Source organism: Baudoinia panamericana (genome assembly GCF_000338955.1).
Source record: "Baudoinia panamericana UAMH 10762 unplaced genomic scaffold BAUCOscaffold_14, whole genome shotgun sequence".
In the NCBI taxonomy this organism is placed as follows: domain Eukaryota; kingdom Fungi; phylum Ascomycota; class Dothideomycetes; order Mycosphaerellales; family Teratosphaeriaceae; genus Baudoinia; species Baudoinia panamericana.
The window spans coordinates 824,945-840,637 of NW_006911270.1; the positions used below are offsets into that span (position 1 = coordinate 824,945).

The window sequence follows — 15,693 nt, forward strand, 5'->3', positions numbered from 1 at the left end:
TGATTATCGAGTGGCGTATGCGCGACCTTCAGTGTCTTTGAACGTTCTGACATGGCGTCCGGCGAGGTTGCTGTGTAAGAAGCGTAGAATTGATGCGTGACGCTTATTACGTGCAGCAATGGCCATGCGTATAGGAACATGGCCGACACATCAACTGTTCGAGCTCCTACTTCCTTGCGAGAATTGGCGCCTTGCCTGCTCCCATACTCTCGCTGTGCTGTTGTTCTTAACCACTCGGTACTCTTCCTGTAAGATTCACAGAGAGCTCTTCGCATACGGCACATTCCGCTGTTCTCAAGCCACCGAAACAGCTTTCACCAGGATGTGGGCCCATGAGGTGTAAAGCATCCCATTACCGCACATTATCTTAGCAGCAGAGCCAACGATGGACAGCCCAGCTTATTCGGCCTTGCCGAATCAGCGCTTGGTAGAGGGGTATGCACCGCTCAACAACATGCCCAGACCGAACCTGCCACTCACGCACGCGTTATTGTGCTACGAGTGCAAAGAAGGCCTCTACGACCAAGAAAGTGTGTTGAGACAACTGCATACCGTCCATGGACATCCGCAAAATCTCCAGTGCAGCTGCGCAACCTGCGGTGCCATCTTCCGGCCACCACAGGCGTTACCAGAACAGTCTCCCAGCGCGCAGCACCATCTTCCTCGTCCGCCAGTGCTATTTGGTCCTCACCATGCTTACTTGGCGTCTCAACAGCTGGGCCATCGATTGCCAGCGCAGCGATCACCACCGCGCACGCGAACCACGCCACCACATTCCACCGCAGCATATGGCGATGAGGACAGCGCGGTGGGCGCTGCTCCAGAAGCGGAACTCTACGACCAAGCTGAGGTAGCTATCGCCGCAACACGCTGTTATGCGCATATGAATGCCAACCGACGGGGCCTGTCGTCAAAGGTGCAAGGGCTGCTGAAATCCCACCAGCAACTGCAACCCAGAGACGCCACACCGCAGCAAAACCCGCAACTTGCAGCGCGCAAGAGACCCGCGCAGGATGGCCGTGTTTCAAGGAGGCAAAAGTCTAGGACAAATGGCAAGCGGCTTCGGACGGTCCGCGGTGTCGCACTGCCGCAAACCAAGACCTCGACAAGCCAGCCGCCTCCTATTGAACCAGTGCTGAGGATCAAGAAACTCCGCAGGAACCTCGTACCAACAAGCGAGCTAGCTGTCTCTGAGAGGCAAGACAGAAGGGTTCGCGATTATTCCATGCGTGTTGCCATTCAAGACCCTCTTGAGACGCCCAGAGAGCGTAAACTTCGCAGCCGCATTGTTTCAGCATTCTCTGATCGGACGCAGTGGCCGCCGCAGTTGACCATGTTGTCTGGATCGTATTCCACAGACCACCTCCTGGCGTACACCAACCAGAACCTACTTCCAGCTCGCTCACCGCGCCAATTCGATAAAGAAGAGTTGAGAGCAATCCTATTTCGCATGACTAAGGAGAGGTTTCTGCTGTACGAGGGTGGTGATCAAGGGACTGCAACTCTTCGCCATCGGGCTGAATGAACGAGGGGGAAAAGGATCGCGGTGTTGCAGGGTATCGATGGATTTGTTTGGCCGGGTTGAGAGCGTCATGCAGGCAGCTCCAACGAAGCATCATGGCATTTAGACGATTAGAGCGTAGATTGGGTACAGCAGAGCGCAACTATCACATGCAGCATATAGTAGATAGAGTGCAAGGGCGACAGACGGGGGCTCACGACGTGTAGTCAAACGCATCGTCCCGTCCTCGGGTGGCTGACCACAAGCGCTTACGCCTGTGGCCCACTAATGCCTCCACCCGGCCCTGTAATCATTGGTCGTTGTTTAAGCAATCCATAGTCTGCTGAGTGTTGTCCACATTTGATCATTGACCACGTATCGATAGTATGAATATCGACCACATCGTCTTAGTACTGTGCAGTCTGATCATCGTAGACCTCTTCGTATCAATCAATTGTCGATGGTGAGGATTCAGGACTGCTGCCTCAGGCTTTTCTCACGTTTCTGCGCGTGTTAGGAGGTACGACCGCCAGATGATGATACTCGTTCTAACCACAGTGAAGCCTTCTGCATAGTCGGCCGCTGGATGGCTTCGAGAGGACGTGCGAGAGCGCGGACTGTGTTTCCCCGTCTCCATGCGTTCAGTGGTTCGGCAGGTTCGGCAGGTTCGGCCGTGGAGCTAACCACGTAACCGCGATGGCTCTGCCTGTATCCTGCCATGTGGGCAGCATGCTACAATGGCACTACTGGATTCTGGTGTTCGGAGACTGACAGGAGGGCCGTCAGTCCTCGAGTGCTCAAGAGTCCAAGCGCGGAGGATGGTGCACTTCTATGGTAAGGCCTGCGCAAGGCCTGCGACCTTCAATCTGGTTCAGTAATTACTTGCATCGCCATGGGCGACGATCCTCACTACCGACGACATGGCAGTAAGATGACCAGCTCGCATCGGAGCCATCGAGCTCCATCAGTTCCATCACTTTCCGAGCCTTACTACGCTGGCGGCATTTCCGAGCGGTCTACCATGGGGCACTCCCGCACGACATCCAGCTCCGTTTCGAGCATTCTCTAACAACATAAGAATGCTCAGGACAAGGGGTGGCTTTCTAAAGCCGATGATGAGCGGGTACGGGCACGTACGGTAGCATCGGAGTGTTATGTCCAAGAGCCAGAAGAAGACTGTGATATTACGGGCAGTATACCTTTCTTCGAACCATTTGTCGGCATAAACCATGCTGCAAGACAGTTACCGTATGAGCAAGCTGCTACATTGGCGTTGCTGGTTCAGGCATTGGTAATGACAGACTCTTGCTTGCGGCAATGGCCGACGCTCGTGCAACGGTGGCTGTATGGAGGAGCCATTTTCGAGTCCGCTCGAACAATCTTTCCGGGCCATACTCTGCTGGTCTAAAGGACCCATGAGGCTCGATCTGTTACAGGGCTGACAGATAGCGGGCTAAAAGCGCCGAGCTTGGATCGCGCGAACTGCACCGTATCGTACTGAAGAGGGGACCGGAGCATCTCCTACTCCACGAACGATTGATGGCCGTGAGACTATACGCCTTGTCGAGGCTCCGAGTGCTCCTATGCGCGCTGAAAGGCTCGTCAATATTCCGCCGTTCGCCAAAGACCCAGCTTCTATCGTAGTATCACTTCTCGTAGGGACTAGTTTCTGGTGGGCCTCAGTCACAGCTTAATTCGAATCCGTTGGTGTCGGCCTTGCGAGGGGCCCTTGCCGATAGCTGCAGGCCTCTATGGTCTGACAATCTCCGTGTTACACTGGCGACCCAGCTATAGCAAAGGATCCTGGCTCCAAGCATTGCAACCGTAAGGCCTCTTTTTCGACACCCAGCAGGAGTGTCTGCAAAGAGCTGCAGACCTCTTTGCTCACTGGCACTCTCTGCTGGGCCTGGTAACACCTCCCTTGCAGCGCTCATGACCCTGCAAAGTGGAGAAGCGCCTCCGCTACTTAGTGGCCTAACAGCAGTGTCTGCAGAGAGCCTCAAACCCCTTGGCTCGCTGGCACTCGCTGCTGGGCCATATCAAGGCTCCTGTACGATGCGATTGACTTCCCAGCTTGATCAGCAAGTCCTCTGCTCGGGCTTCAGCCTCGTGTCTGCAAAGCGGCGCAGCAGAACTCTTCGCTTGTCGGCACTTGCTAATAGGTCTGCGCTCGGCGCATTGCCGTCGGCGCGTGTTGCATCGTACTGAGCAAAGTACATGGTAGGCTGTCCCAGCTGTCTCTTGTACTCTTTCCATATGGTTGTCCTCTCTTCGTCTGCTTGTCTCCGTAGCTTCAGCTTCTGTCCTTCACTCAAGCCAGACGCCGCTTCCCAGGCTCTGACAAACAGATTACCAGACTCGTCACGGTATCCCGCCTGCTATAGGCGTTGTTACTTCGGTATCCTTATGCGACACTGCCATCAGCTGGTCGATATGACCTTCCAGCAATGTGGCCCCGAGCAGACGCGTTGTTGCTGAGTGCATATTGGGTCCACATCTCCCCTTCTTCGTGGCCATCCTCATGCGAAGGCCCGCGGGCTAACAATGTTAGGATGTGCTTCTCCACGTTGTCAAGGGTGCCGCGGTATGGATACGCGGCTATAGTGTAGGTCGAGCGTCAAGTGAAAGAGGACATTCTTGGTGATTGACAAGGCGCGACTGGCTCAGGTTCCAGTGGCGGCTGGGTTGGCTGCATCCTCTTCCTGCAGTGGGTCCACGAAGCCAGCAGCTGTGCTTTCAGTGATACGATATTGAGCCGGCACACGCTGCGGTGCAGTGCGAGGGGGCTGATTTGCATATCGGTGTGCTTCGACAAGCAAGGGATGCAGTGCGCCGCAGAATTTCCCTCTCCGCAGCAGTGGAGGCACTCGAGCTGCTGAAGGACCTACAACGTGCTCTATACAGCCACGATACGCATTAAAAGACGAGGCGATAGCTTCTGCAGTGTCTCTTGTGTGAGGGCACGACGGCAAATCGTCAAGTACAAGGCATGTCCCAGCCTGAAGCTTCACCACCTGCAAGCGCAGCCTGATGGTCCTCAGGCAAATCTCAGATTCCAACGACGGATGGCTGCGTACAACAGTCTTCCACGGCATCGACAGCACCCCTGAAAGCAACAATTAAGCGTTGTCAGTGTAGCGCAGACGCAGGAACCGCAGATTCAATGCTTCTCAAGTCTTCAGGGCGAGAGGAACAGGCGGACGGGACCTTATACTTCGCCAGTCACACGCGTACGACTTCAGTAGATGCCATGACTTGTAATCTGTTCGATGTTGTCCTGGCCGTAACTACGCATTGGCACCATTGACCATCAGAAACTGACTTAACCCAGCGCTAGTCTCGGTACTTGGAGTACGATGCTGCTCAACAACAACAACAATAACAACAACAACAGGTCGCCTTGCGCCATGACATTCTATGTCTACGGGGACGGACTTGGCTACCAAAGCTTGTACACTCGGGAGCGAGTAGACTCTCCTGCCGGGTGGTCATTATGCGCACCAGCGGAAACACGATGAAGCCCACCAAGAGGTGGGGAGCAGCCATGTCTCAACCTCACCATCTGGCCGGGCTACTTGGTAAGCAACGCCACAAGGTTACCATCCGCTCGATACAGCAAAGTGAAGGCGGGGGCCGAGCTTGATGAAGGGCGATATAGCGTCGAAGCTAAGGCTAGTCCGAAGCGTCACAACCGAGACTATGGCTTTGTTGTGATCTCGGAGGTAGGCAAAGACACGAGCATGTGCAGAGAACGCGCATCCTCGATTATGATCTGCTAGATATCGGCCTGCCACAACGGATAGAATAGCTAAGCCATCGGTGCCAGTGACAGGTCATCCATAGCGGATTTGTTGACTCCAGATTGCGATGAAGCAACGCGAACATGGAATAGAAAAGATACTGATATTCGAGATATCCTTATATCTGGAAGCATCCATCCCAACATATTGTACGTGCACCTGAAGTTCATATAGTAATAGCTTCGGAAGGAAGCGGATGTCTGACCTCACATCCACATCCCGCGGAGCCGGATCTCTGCTCGATAACAAAGATCTCGCGTTCGAGTCTGTTTCGAAAGTACGAATGTCGTTGTGGACAGACATGGATAATGTATTGAAGCAGTTCGATTTCAAGAGTAAAGAGTCATGGTCTACATTATGGAAGACGGCATTGGTACGCTTACCTCGAGCAGTCCCTATGGAAGCTTTGTATATCACATCCCCTTCTGGTCCACAACCTTTCAAACTCAATCTACCATCCCGGACGAGAGGCCGTACGATTGCTCTCTATATATTCATACCACCAGTGCAATGGCCAAATCCCAAAAGCGGACATGCTGCGCCGACGCCGGACTCATTCCCCATAGTCATGGATTACCATGGCGGTGGATTCTATCTTGGATCGTGTCTTGAACAAGCGCCATTCTGCGCGAAACTGTGTCGTGAGTTGAAGGCCATTGTCATCGGTGTGGACTATCGGATGGCGCCGTATCATAAGTTTCCGGCCGCCATTGAGGATGCCGAAGACGTCGTCCTTGCGCTTTTCGATCAGCGGCATCCCGGCTATGAGATCTTGCGAGAGGCGATACCGGACTTCATGCGCTCTCAGTGGTACGACACGCTGGGAACCAAAGAAGAACGCCGCCACGACAAGGTGCCGATGCCGCCAATGCCCCAGATCCACCTTGACACTAGTCGCATCGCCTTTAGCGGAGCAAGTAGTGGCGGCAACATTGCACTTAATATGGCCATTACCGCACCCGAAAGCCTAGGTATGCGTGAATGGCCGTGTCCCATACCTGCCGAGTATCCTACCCAAGTACCACTCTTGCTGCTGTACCCGAGCCTGGACTTGCGACAGCTGCCTAGTGAACGCCCTCGCAACGATCGGATGCCACCACCGGTAGACCCTAAGAAGAAGAGACTCGATATCGACGACAGCCTTGCCGCAACCTACGTCAGCCGGGAGATGGCCGGCCATCCTCGAGCTTCGCCAGGCTTGGTGGACACCCGGCAATATCTCCACCCGCAAGCAAAGATCTTGCTGATTCTCTCCGGTCTCGATACACTATGGGACCAGTCTGAGAAATGGACGGCTAAGGTGGAGGCCGAGGGGAGAGGTAGAGATATGAAGACGATGCGGTACGAGGACCGCAAGCACGGTTGGACCACCATCCCTGAGATCGCGCTGTCAAAAGAAGAGCGGAAGACGAGGCTGGAGGTACTCGATGAGTGCGTGCGCTTCACTAAAGTTGCATGGTCCGGACGAGATCCGGTAAAAGCTATGGAGGATGCTGGGGATGATGTGGAGGCGCAAGGGAACCCAGACAAGAAGTACGACCATATCCCATAGCCTTGGGCTCAGCAACTTCTTTGTCTTGAAGCATTTGAAGCCTACCCGGTCATGTGTGACACTCTGCGCCTTCTCACGTGGCGACAATAGGGAGGACGATTACACCAGGTTTGTCGCATCACGTATCGAAGGCAACCACGGCCCATCACAACATACAACCGACTGCGTGAAGCCTTGGGCCTGCATAAGCTGCAACTAAACCCTTCGCTTGTACAAGTCTTATGACGATTCAGTTGCTGAACAAAGCTACTCAGATCCTGCCCATTCCGGACAGTGTGCAGCCAGCCAGCCTACTTACATCAGGCGTCTTCCCGCCCACAGAGGAGGTCGTGCGTAAGCGCCATTGACATGCTCCCCACGCATGAAAACATGTTGGTCGGGTGCTCGGCAAAACATCTGGCAGCTATCGTGATGTGAATGAGACGACTGCGGGTCATCCACCATCGGACCATGGGCGTTCAGCTACACCTGTGCTTACGGTATTGTGCCGGCGACTCAACCGAAGCGTCACACTCAGAACTAACACTTGCGAAACCTGCTGTCTACATACGCAGACTCGCAGAGCTGGCTGAGTGCAGTCGTGCTGGTCCATCTCCGAGCCGCCTAACCGGCACCCGCATCTCCTTGCGTACTCGCAACCACATCAGCAACGCCGTCCGTCTTCTGACATGATTGTTCTCGAGCGCGGCGTTGAGTTGCAGCTTGTCCTGGACAAAATGCCAGACTTCACGCCCACAATTACAGATTACGCAGCGACGTCACATCTGGCGGCCAGATGGTTGAGAATTACTCGCAACGATTTCGAGCAAGTGCGCCGTGACGTGGACAGATATCTCAAGCGCATTTTCAGCGTCATTGTTCCGCTACCAAAGAATGCGATGGATGTGTAGAAGGATCACCGGAAGTAATTCATCACGCAGTTCGCTTCCGGCGGGATCACTTTCAGGGATCTCCAAGCTCTGAGCTACATAGTGACGGGTGAAGTCTTGAAACAACACTGCCATGGCTGCTGCGGATGGATCACCTGCTCTAAGCGCATGGAGAATGTCATCGCGAAGCTGCATCGCAACAAGAGGACCTGTCCCGCAGTCATGGAGAGGACAGAGTTGCAGAGCCTCGTCTCGGAATCGACGCAGTTGTAGCTAATCTTTCCTTGCGCATTTTCAAAGCCAGCGAAGTCTGCCAGCAGGCTGTGGTTGAGGTAGTTTTGTTTGCACTGCGTTCGTTACTGGGAAGCCTCAATGGCGAGCTTGTTCGTGTAGAGTGGTAATGCGAAGGGTGCCTGCTCTTGAATCTTCTGCTGGATTTGAACTTGCATCCCACCCATAGTAGAGAACTACAGGTACCATAGAACATTGCGCCACTATACAACAAGGACCGAGAATTGGACCATATGTCATATGCGATGGCTAAGAACTCGGTATCGCCGAATCGCGTCCGCATCGCACAGGCTGCTGTGGGTATTATGGCGTATCAGAACCTCGGAGTAGGCTATGCAATTGGGACTGTCTAATTACTGCTCTACATTCTCCCTGGCCAGATGACGCTCTATCATGCCAAGATATGCCTCGGCTGGAGGCACGTCTAGGCCAACCACCTTCGCAGCATCATCCCACTTCCTCATCCGACACATATCAGTACACCATGGGTTGCCAGCCCACTCCTGCAGCTCAGTGCCTGACATCGGGCCACCCTGATAACGCAATGAAGCCTGACTTGCTTCGGACAATGTGGCATGGTACGCAGGATCGACCGCGCAGAGATACCGCTTCGCCGGAACATGAGAAGCAACCAAGGCTCCCACTCGACGGCTGAAGCCCAGGCGCACGAGGTATGCATCACCAATACGCTCGTGCCCGACCCTGCCTACGCTGCCACCTTGTGCGTCCATCTCGCAGACATTGTGCGCGAGTCTCTTGATTTCGTCGGCTGGCAAGAACTGGCCGATGTCGTGAAGCAGTGCAGCGATGATTAACTCCTCGTCATCCGAATTTGTCCGGGCCAAGTGCGCAGCTTGCAAACTGTGTGCAAGCTGACTGATAGGTTCGCCGATATAGTCGCCTTGTCCCTTGGTGTTGAGCATCTCGACGAGCGAGGCAGCTGTTTCGTGGGGTGATGCAGTCTCCATGGCGTGAGCTGGGTTCCCGGAGCGAGCGAGCTTTCTGTGGCGAGCTGGAGGTGGGCTGATATGACGATGCTGTTCTCTCAATGGGCTCTCCCGTTTCCATGCGTAACTGTATATTCACTACTACGTTCGCAATGCGACTCGAATTTCTAATTAACCTAACTCACGGTCAATCTCTACAGGTCAAGGATCTGCCAGTCGGAGCGAAGAGCGACGGCACGAGCAAGCGCCATCGTTATCACGGCTATCTGTCTGCAACAAACCGTCTCTCATATTGCCAAAGCAGCTGTCCACTAGCGGAGTAAAGCCATGTTTAACTACAAATCGACCTGTATTTGCTTGGGAACCAAAATCTTGGAATGTCAAAAGCTTTCGCAAGGGGAGTCGATGTCGATGTCCATCCCTCGAACCTTCATGGGTACGGTGGGGCTCACGTGATACGGGATTAAGCCGCCTCAGGGAACACCGGACTACACCTTTTGCAAATCACGCCTCTCAACCACGATGCCAGGTGCAGCCTGCATCGGACTTCCGACAATTGTTGGAGGCCTATTGACCAGACATGGAGGCTTATGTGGAACGTCCGGAAGGCAGCTTTGGGACCAGCCACAGTTCCGAGGGCTCCATTTCCCCGTTATGATCACATATGGAACGCTGCTTATTCCCCGCACGTCATCACGTGCGCAGTGACTCCAGAGGGCGCTTCACCAATGAACGCGATCACCGAGAGCCACCCGGGAACTGCTTGAAGTGTAGACGGATTGCCCCACGGGGATAAGATGTACGTTGCTTGGGGGACACGCCTCGAGGTTGGCCTCGAGTGGTCTCGTATGGTCCATTCGGCCGTGTTTAACCCCTCCTCTGCAGACGCGTGATGGACGAGACGGACCCACCGACGTGAGCAGCAGTATAACAGTCCGGCGACAGACCCGGTCGCGTGGTAGGTCGCTGCTATTCGTTCATACAGATCTTATTCCGTTCAATCTGTCGAAGCGAAAGCGTTCCAATCCGCAATCTCATTTCTTTGATCTCCCATTTCGCGCGAGCAAGTACAGAGGCAGGATGGGTTCTATGGGAGAGCTGGAAATCCCCCACGTAGACGTTCTGCTTGTGGGAGCTGGCTTTGCCTCCTTCACCCTACTTAACAGGCTGCGAAAGCTCGGTCTTTCGGTCACCATCTACGAGAAAGGCTCGGCCGCGGGAGGTATCTGGTACTGGTAAGCAGCTCGGGCGAGGTTCATGAGGGGGCGTATCACCTGAAGCTCTCTAGGAATTGCTATCCTGGCGCAAGAGTAGACTCAGATACTCCGATCTACCAGCTCTTCGACAAGGAGCTATGGGAGGATTTCACCTTCAAGGAGCGTATGTCTGACCTCCCTGACCCTACTATAGCGGACAATGCTAACTTAGGCTCGTTGAAGGCTATGCTGGATGGCCTGAGCTACGACGATACTTCAAGCACGTCGAGAAGAAGTGGAATGTGGATGACCATGTCGAATACAACAAGCACGTCGACGGCGCTACCTTCGACGAGAAGAAGCACCAGTGGACGGTCGACTGCTCTGACGGCAGCGAGATTACCTGCCGATGGTTCATTCCCTGCATAGGCTTCGCCTCTCGTCGGTATACGCCGCCCGTGCCCGGTCTCAGCGAGTTTCAAGGTGAGACTTACCACACCGCTGTGTGGCCACAGCACGGTGTCAACCTCAAGGGCAAGCGCGTTGCACAGATCGGCACCGGCGCGTCTGGCATTCAGGTGGCCCAGGAGATCGGCCCGGTCGTGAAGAGTCTTACCCTGTACCAGCGGACGCCAAACTTCTGCTTGCCAATGAACCAGCGCAAGCTGGATCCCGAGGAGGAGGAGAAGAAGAAAGCCAACGGCGATTATGAGAAGGCCATGAACGATACCCGCAAGACCTTCTCCGGTTTTACTTACGACGTACGTTCCTTCAAAGGTCTTGCTGAAGCTTAGCTAACCTTCAATACAGTTTGTTGAAAAGAAGACCTTCGATGACAGCCCCGAAGAGCGCGAGAAGTTCTACCATAAGCTGCTGGTCGAGGAGGGTGGCTTCAGGTACTGGCTAAACACATACGATGACATGCTCTTCGATCAGAAAGCCAATGACGAGGCGTACAACTTCTGGCGCAAGACGGTGCTCAAGCGGATCAAGAACCCGGAGAAGCAGAAACTGCTCGCTCCCGAGAAGCCACCGCATCCTTGGGGCACGAAGCGGCCCTCGCTTGAGCAGCGCTTCTACGAGGTCATGGACCAGGACAGCGTCACGATCATCGACGTCAACGAGAACCCGATCACTGGAGTCAACGCCAAGGGGCTAGAGACGAAGCTGGGCCTGGTTGAAGTTGACGTTTTGATTCTTGCAACCGGCTTCGACAGCGTCACTGGATCGCTTGCCCAGCTCAACATCCGAGGCACCGATGGCGGAACGATCAAGGATCACTGGGCCAATGGTCTGAAGACGTCAATGGGCATTGCTATCCCGAATTTCCCGTAAGCTCAAAACAATGCAGCCTGTTCGAGTCCTTGTTAGCTAATGGTGGTCCAGCAACATGTTCTTCTTGTACGGTCCACAAGCACCCACAGCCTTCTCAAATGGCCCATCGTGCACACAATTCCAGGCTGAGTTCGTTGAGGAGGCGATCAAGCGACTCCGGGCCGACAATATTACGCGTTTCGAGGCCACAGAGGAGGCGGAGAAGGACTGGTGCAACCGCATGAACGAGAAGTGGGACAAGACGCTCTTCCCGCTCGCGAAGTCGTGGTACTCTGGCGCCAACATCCCAGGTACGTCGGACGGGCGCGATATATGTCAGGAATGTACTGGTCGTTAACATCATCGCAGGCAAGAGAGTCGAGCCGCTCAACTGGGCAGGCGGCATGGTGGAGTATTGCGAAAGCCTGTACGGTTCGCTTGACAACGATTACCAGGGCTGGAAGACAAACAAGGGCGGTGCAAAACCTGAGGGCGCCAGTGTGTAATCATCTCCCAGTAATATGCTGAACGTTTTGGGCGAAGCAGAAACGGCGAACTCGGTGTAATTCGTCCAGTACTCTACGACCAACACTTCGATCACATCCCGACTCACATCTCCGTATATTATTCCCGCTTCATTCCTCCAAGCGTGCAGGTACTATACAGCTAATTGGTGGCCCAAGTCTACAGACAGCATCGGCGATCCGTATCCATACCTCAGCGCGCCAGCTTCGAACCGCTCGCCTGGCTTGCGTAAATGGGTGGGCGGATACTCAGTTCGACGCCGTCGATAGTACTCGTCGTGCAGGTCACCGTCTGATGCTACGTTGTAAGTAGCGTACAACGCCTTTCGATCCTGGCTGCTCGTGTTTGCCGCCGATCGATGAGCCAGCGATGAGCCGAATATTAACGCTTCTCCGGCTTTGAGCTCGACTGGCGTCCACGTCTGTTGTGCAATCCACGATGGCTCGATGCAGTTGTCTGCTCCAATGGGCACTTTCAAGCGATGCGAGCCGTTCACGACCTCCAAGCCGCCGTTCGACAGATCAGATGGGTCAACAGCCAGCAGTATGGCGAGATGCTTGATCTGCTTGACCTGCACATACGCTGTGCTGTCAATGTGTGCCTACGATGGCGTTAAACATGCGTTACGCAACGAGCCGTCACGTACCTACCGCGAAGCCGCCGCTGCCGGCCAGCTTGTAATTGATCTTTTCCTTGAACAGCACCATGTCCTCGCCAGCAAGCTCACGTAGGACGCTTAACAGATGCTCGCCACGAAGCAGAGCATTGAGCCCGGCATGCGAGCCAGCATAGTTCTCAGTTCTACAGAGCACTCGTTTGCCATCTGAATTGATTTCTTCGTACGGCATCTAAGGGGAAGACTCGTCAGTCTTCCAATCATGTACCTGCAGTGGAAGGCGTGAGGTTAGCATTCCGCAACAATTTCGGTTGTATGCGATTGGGTGACTTCAGCGCACCTCTTGCGCCCATCGTTGTAGCTCTTCCGTTTCGGAGGCTGTCAGCAGATCTCTAATGATCGAGTAACCATTACGGTCGAGTGAGCTCTTCTGTTCCTTGTCGAGGATGAAAGGCATGGTCTCTCACACTCGCTGTGTTACGGCAGCGCGTGGTCGAGCATTCACAGGTAATGTTACCTCACGTCGCAGAGGTGTCGGACGAGTCGAACGGACTCCGCACCACGCTGCTACTGCTCTTTCAGCATACAATGTTGCGATGTCGATACTGAACGCGCATTCGTTATTTGGTCGTTACCGGAACGAAGGCCGGGATTGACTTGCCGATCACAAGCATCAGGGAAGAAAAGAACCTTCTCAAGCTTCTCACGAAAGATTGTGCAACACCCATACCGAGCAGGCCGTAACGAATGGCTGTCGACCGAGCAGCTCGTGTCGTTGGAAGCTACTGAATCAGCTGTTGAAGCTTGGCCACGTGTGCCTGTGACGGTGCTACCCTGCCTTCAAGCTCACCTACCACGTTGCAGATCACCACGCCGGGTTTTCGCACCGACTTCTCCTCAAATGTAGGGAAAGCTGCACTCTGGGACACCAACTTCCCTATGGGCTAGATGACGTTGCTGCATCAGCCCACGTTGACGCTCGAATGGTTGACATTCTACTCATATGTCTGACATGACCGTCAAAGGGGAAGAAGGTGGGTATCGGAGATTTCTATTTATCTAGCTGTGTTGATACGATATGACTGCCAAAGACCGTTGATAGAGAGTACACATTTCCATTTGTACAGAACGAAAGCTGCGACCTTCATCATGGCGGTCCCGAATAAGTTCACGCCAGACCATGCTATTGTGGACAAGACAAATCCTTCGGAGGACAGGCCTGTTCCAGATGGTTTCGATAGCGTCCAAGAGGGCGAGCTGCAACGGGTTACCAGAGTGTCTTCTGTTTTGACAGTGTTGGTATCTGGCCTTGCCCTGTTCAGTACGTGAAGTCTCACTCTGAATCCTTCTCCTCTGTCTGACGACACTGACGGGTATGATTGATACCTCCAGGCGATGGCTACAATGCACAGATCATAGGGTATATGAATGCGCTGTTTCCGGTACTCTACAAAGGCGCTTTTTCGAGCACCATCAAAACCCGACTGTCAAATTCGTACCTCATCGGCGAAATCTTCGGCATGCTGTTCTTCGGATACACCATCGACAAGCTCGGACGTCGGACAGGCATCATCTTCGCCACACTGTTCCTAGTCCTCGGCATCGTGATTGCGACTGCCGCACACGGCACCAGTCAGCTTGGCATGTTCTGGATGATGATCGTTGGGAGGGGAGTTGCAGGCTTTGGCGCCGGCGGAGAGTATCCTACGTGTGGCACCGGCAGCGCAGAGGCAGCTGACGAAAGTCAGTATGTACGCCGCAGACGTGGTATACTCGTCGCTATCTCCACGGACTTTTCAATCGATCTTGGCTTCGTGATTGCCGGCATTGTTGCTTTGATCGTCCTGGCAGCCTACAACGAGAGAACGTCACCCGGCGTATGGCGAATCTGCTTCGGTCTTAGGTTTGTCATCCCAGTATCGCTCTTCTTCTTTCGCATTCGCATAATCGACAGTACGCAGTACCGGAAGCATGCCATGAAGCATAAAATACCATATTGGCTTATCATCAAGCGCTACTGGCGGCCCATGCTTGGGACGAGTTTGGCATGGTTCTTTTACAATTTTGTCACCTACCCGTTTGGTAAGCAAAGCGCGTTGGAAATCTCTCGCTACGGTGTTTCACAAGGCTGACCCTTACACTTCGATATATAGGCATATTCAGCTCCACGATCATTAGTCAGCTGAACCCAAACGACTCCCTTGTTCAAAACGTTGGTTACGGAACGGTAGTCAACTGCTTCTACCTCCCAGGCTGCATAGTTGGAGGCTTGCTCATGGACCGCATTGGCCGGAAGCAGACGATGACCTTGGGATTTTTCTGTTGGGCAGCTCTTGGCTTCATTATTGGTGGGGCCTTGGCGCCCATCCAGTCCGTGTTCCCGCTGTTCGTTGTCCTATATGGGATCTTTAACTCTTTCGGAGAGATGGGTCCAGGCGTCGCCACGTTCCTTTGTGGCGCTGAGAGCTTCCCTACGCCAATTCGCGGCCACTTTCTGGGCCTTGCAGCGGCTGTGGGCAAAGCTGGTGCCGCGATTGGGACTGAGGTATTCACGCCTATTCAGAACTCCTTCCCGAGTGACTTCAAAGGCGTACAAGCCGTTTTCGTGAGTCGAGCAATCATCCGACAGGCGGTGGCCCGCTAACCCATCGTTTAGATCATCGGCGCAGCATTCGCGACTGTTGGCGGCATCATTTCCTGGACTCTTAGTACGTCAACTCAATGGCAGGAGCCTATGTCGACCTTTGGAAGAGCGCTGACCATCATGATTATCCTCAGTTCCGAACCGAGAAAAAGAGCTTGACAGCGAAGATGAGCGATTCCGCATGTACTTGGAGTCGAACGGGTACGTTGGCGATTTCGGTGCGAGCCTAGCCCAGGAGTTGAAGAGCACAACCTACAAGGTTTGAATATGTGATGTATTCGCATGCAACGCAGACCAGAACTAGACGATTTGACATGGTCGGTGTTTGGTGAGTAAGATGCAATATCTGCGGACATTCGTCATTTGAAATAGTCAACGAAAAGGTGACGTTTGGCGTAGTTTTGTGTGACGTCGAATACACAATGGTTGACAAGAGTG

General features: G+C 53.9%; 8 protein-coding genes across 8 annotated transcripts; 4 read left to right on the forward strand and 4 right to left on the reverse strand.

Annotated features, from left to right (window-relative positions):
• Window positions 1-99: 99 nt before the first annotated feature.
• Window positions 100-1,999, forward strand: BAUCODRAFT_308973 (uncharacterized protein). The gene has a single exon (XM_007683082.1). It carries the CDS (start codon window positions 386-388, stop codon window positions 1,523-1,525), a length of 1,140 nt encoding a protein of 379 aa, XP_007681272.1. The 5' UTR covers window positions 100-385; the 3' UTR covers window positions 1,526-1,999.
• On the reverse strand, window positions 2,000-3,103 carry BAUCODRAFT_308972 (uncharacterized protein). The gene has a single exon (XM_007683083.1). It carries the CDS (start codon window positions 2,730-2,732, stop codon window positions 2,475-2,477), a length of 258 nt encoding a protein of 85 aa, XP_007681273.1. The 5' UTR covers window positions 2,733-3,103; the 3' UTR covers window positions 2,000-2,474.
• A 934-nt stretch (window positions 3,104-4,037) lies between these two features.
• On the reverse strand, window positions 4,038-4,607 carry BAUCODRAFT_39035 (uncharacterized protein). The gene has a single exon (XM_007682749.1). The coding sequence runs from the start codon at window positions 4,594-4,596 to the stop codon at window positions 4,165-4,167; it is 432 nt and encodes a 143-aa protein (XP_007680939.1). The 5' UTR covers window positions 4,597-4,607; the 3' UTR covers window positions 4,038-4,164.
• A 995-nt stretch (window positions 4,608-5,602) lies between these two features.
• BAUCODRAFT_152251 (uncharacterized protein) lies at window positions 5,603-6,853 on the forward strand (the record flags this gene model as incomplete). The annotated part of the gene is made up of 1 exon (XM_007683084.1): window positions 5,603-6,853. One exon carries the CDS (start codon window positions 5,603-5,605, stop codon window positions 6,851-6,853), a length of 1,251 nt encoding a protein of 416 aa, XP_007681274.1.
• A 1,202-nt stretch (window positions 6,854-8,055) lies between these two features.
• Window positions 8,056-9,232, reverse strand: BAUCODRAFT_309643 (uncharacterized protein). Its single transcript, XM_007683085.1, has one exon. It carries the CDS (start codon window positions 8,979-8,981, stop codon window positions 8,367-8,369), a length of 615 nt encoding a protein of 204 aa, XP_007681275.1. The 5' UTR covers window positions 8,982-9,232; the 3' UTR covers window positions 8,056-8,366.
• An 808-nt stretch (window positions 9,233-10,040) lies between these two features.
• Window positions 10,041-12,068, forward strand: BAUCODRAFT_116994 (uncharacterized protein; the record flags this gene model as incomplete). Its single annotated transcript, XM_007683086.1, has 6 exons — window positions 10,041-10,195; window positions 10,249-10,340; window positions 10,400-10,917; window positions 10,967-11,487; window positions 11,543-11,781; window positions 11,840-12,068. The coding sequence occupies 6 exons, from the start codon at window positions 10,041-10,043 to the stop codon at window positions 11,974-11,976; spliced, it is 1,662 nt and encodes a 553-aa protein (XP_007681276.1). The 3' UTR covers window positions 11,977-12,068.
• A 60-nt stretch (window positions 12,069-12,128) lies between these two features.
• Window positions 12,129-13,068, reverse strand: BAUCODRAFT_152254 (uncharacterized protein; the record flags this gene model as incomplete). Its single annotated transcript, XM_007683087.1, has 3 exons — window positions 12,129-12,596; window positions 12,646-12,843; window positions 12,952-13,068. 3 exons carry the CDS (start codon window positions 13,066-13,068, stop codon window positions 12,129-12,131), a joined length of 783 nt encoding a protein of 260 aa, XP_007681277.1.
• A 692-nt stretch (window positions 13,069-13,760) lies between these two features.
• On the forward strand, window positions 13,761-15,520 carry BAUCODRAFT_78869 (uncharacterized protein; the record flags this gene model as incomplete). Its single annotated transcript, XM_007682821.1, has 5 exons — window positions 13,761-13,932; window positions 14,004-14,693; window positions 14,765-15,216; window positions 15,268-15,319; window positions 15,390-15,520. The coding sequence occupies 5 exons, from the start codon at window positions 13,761-13,763 to the stop codon at window positions 15,518-15,520; spliced, it is 1,497 nt and encodes a 498-aa protein (XP_007681011.1).
• Window positions 15,521-15,693: the final 173 nt, after the last annotated feature.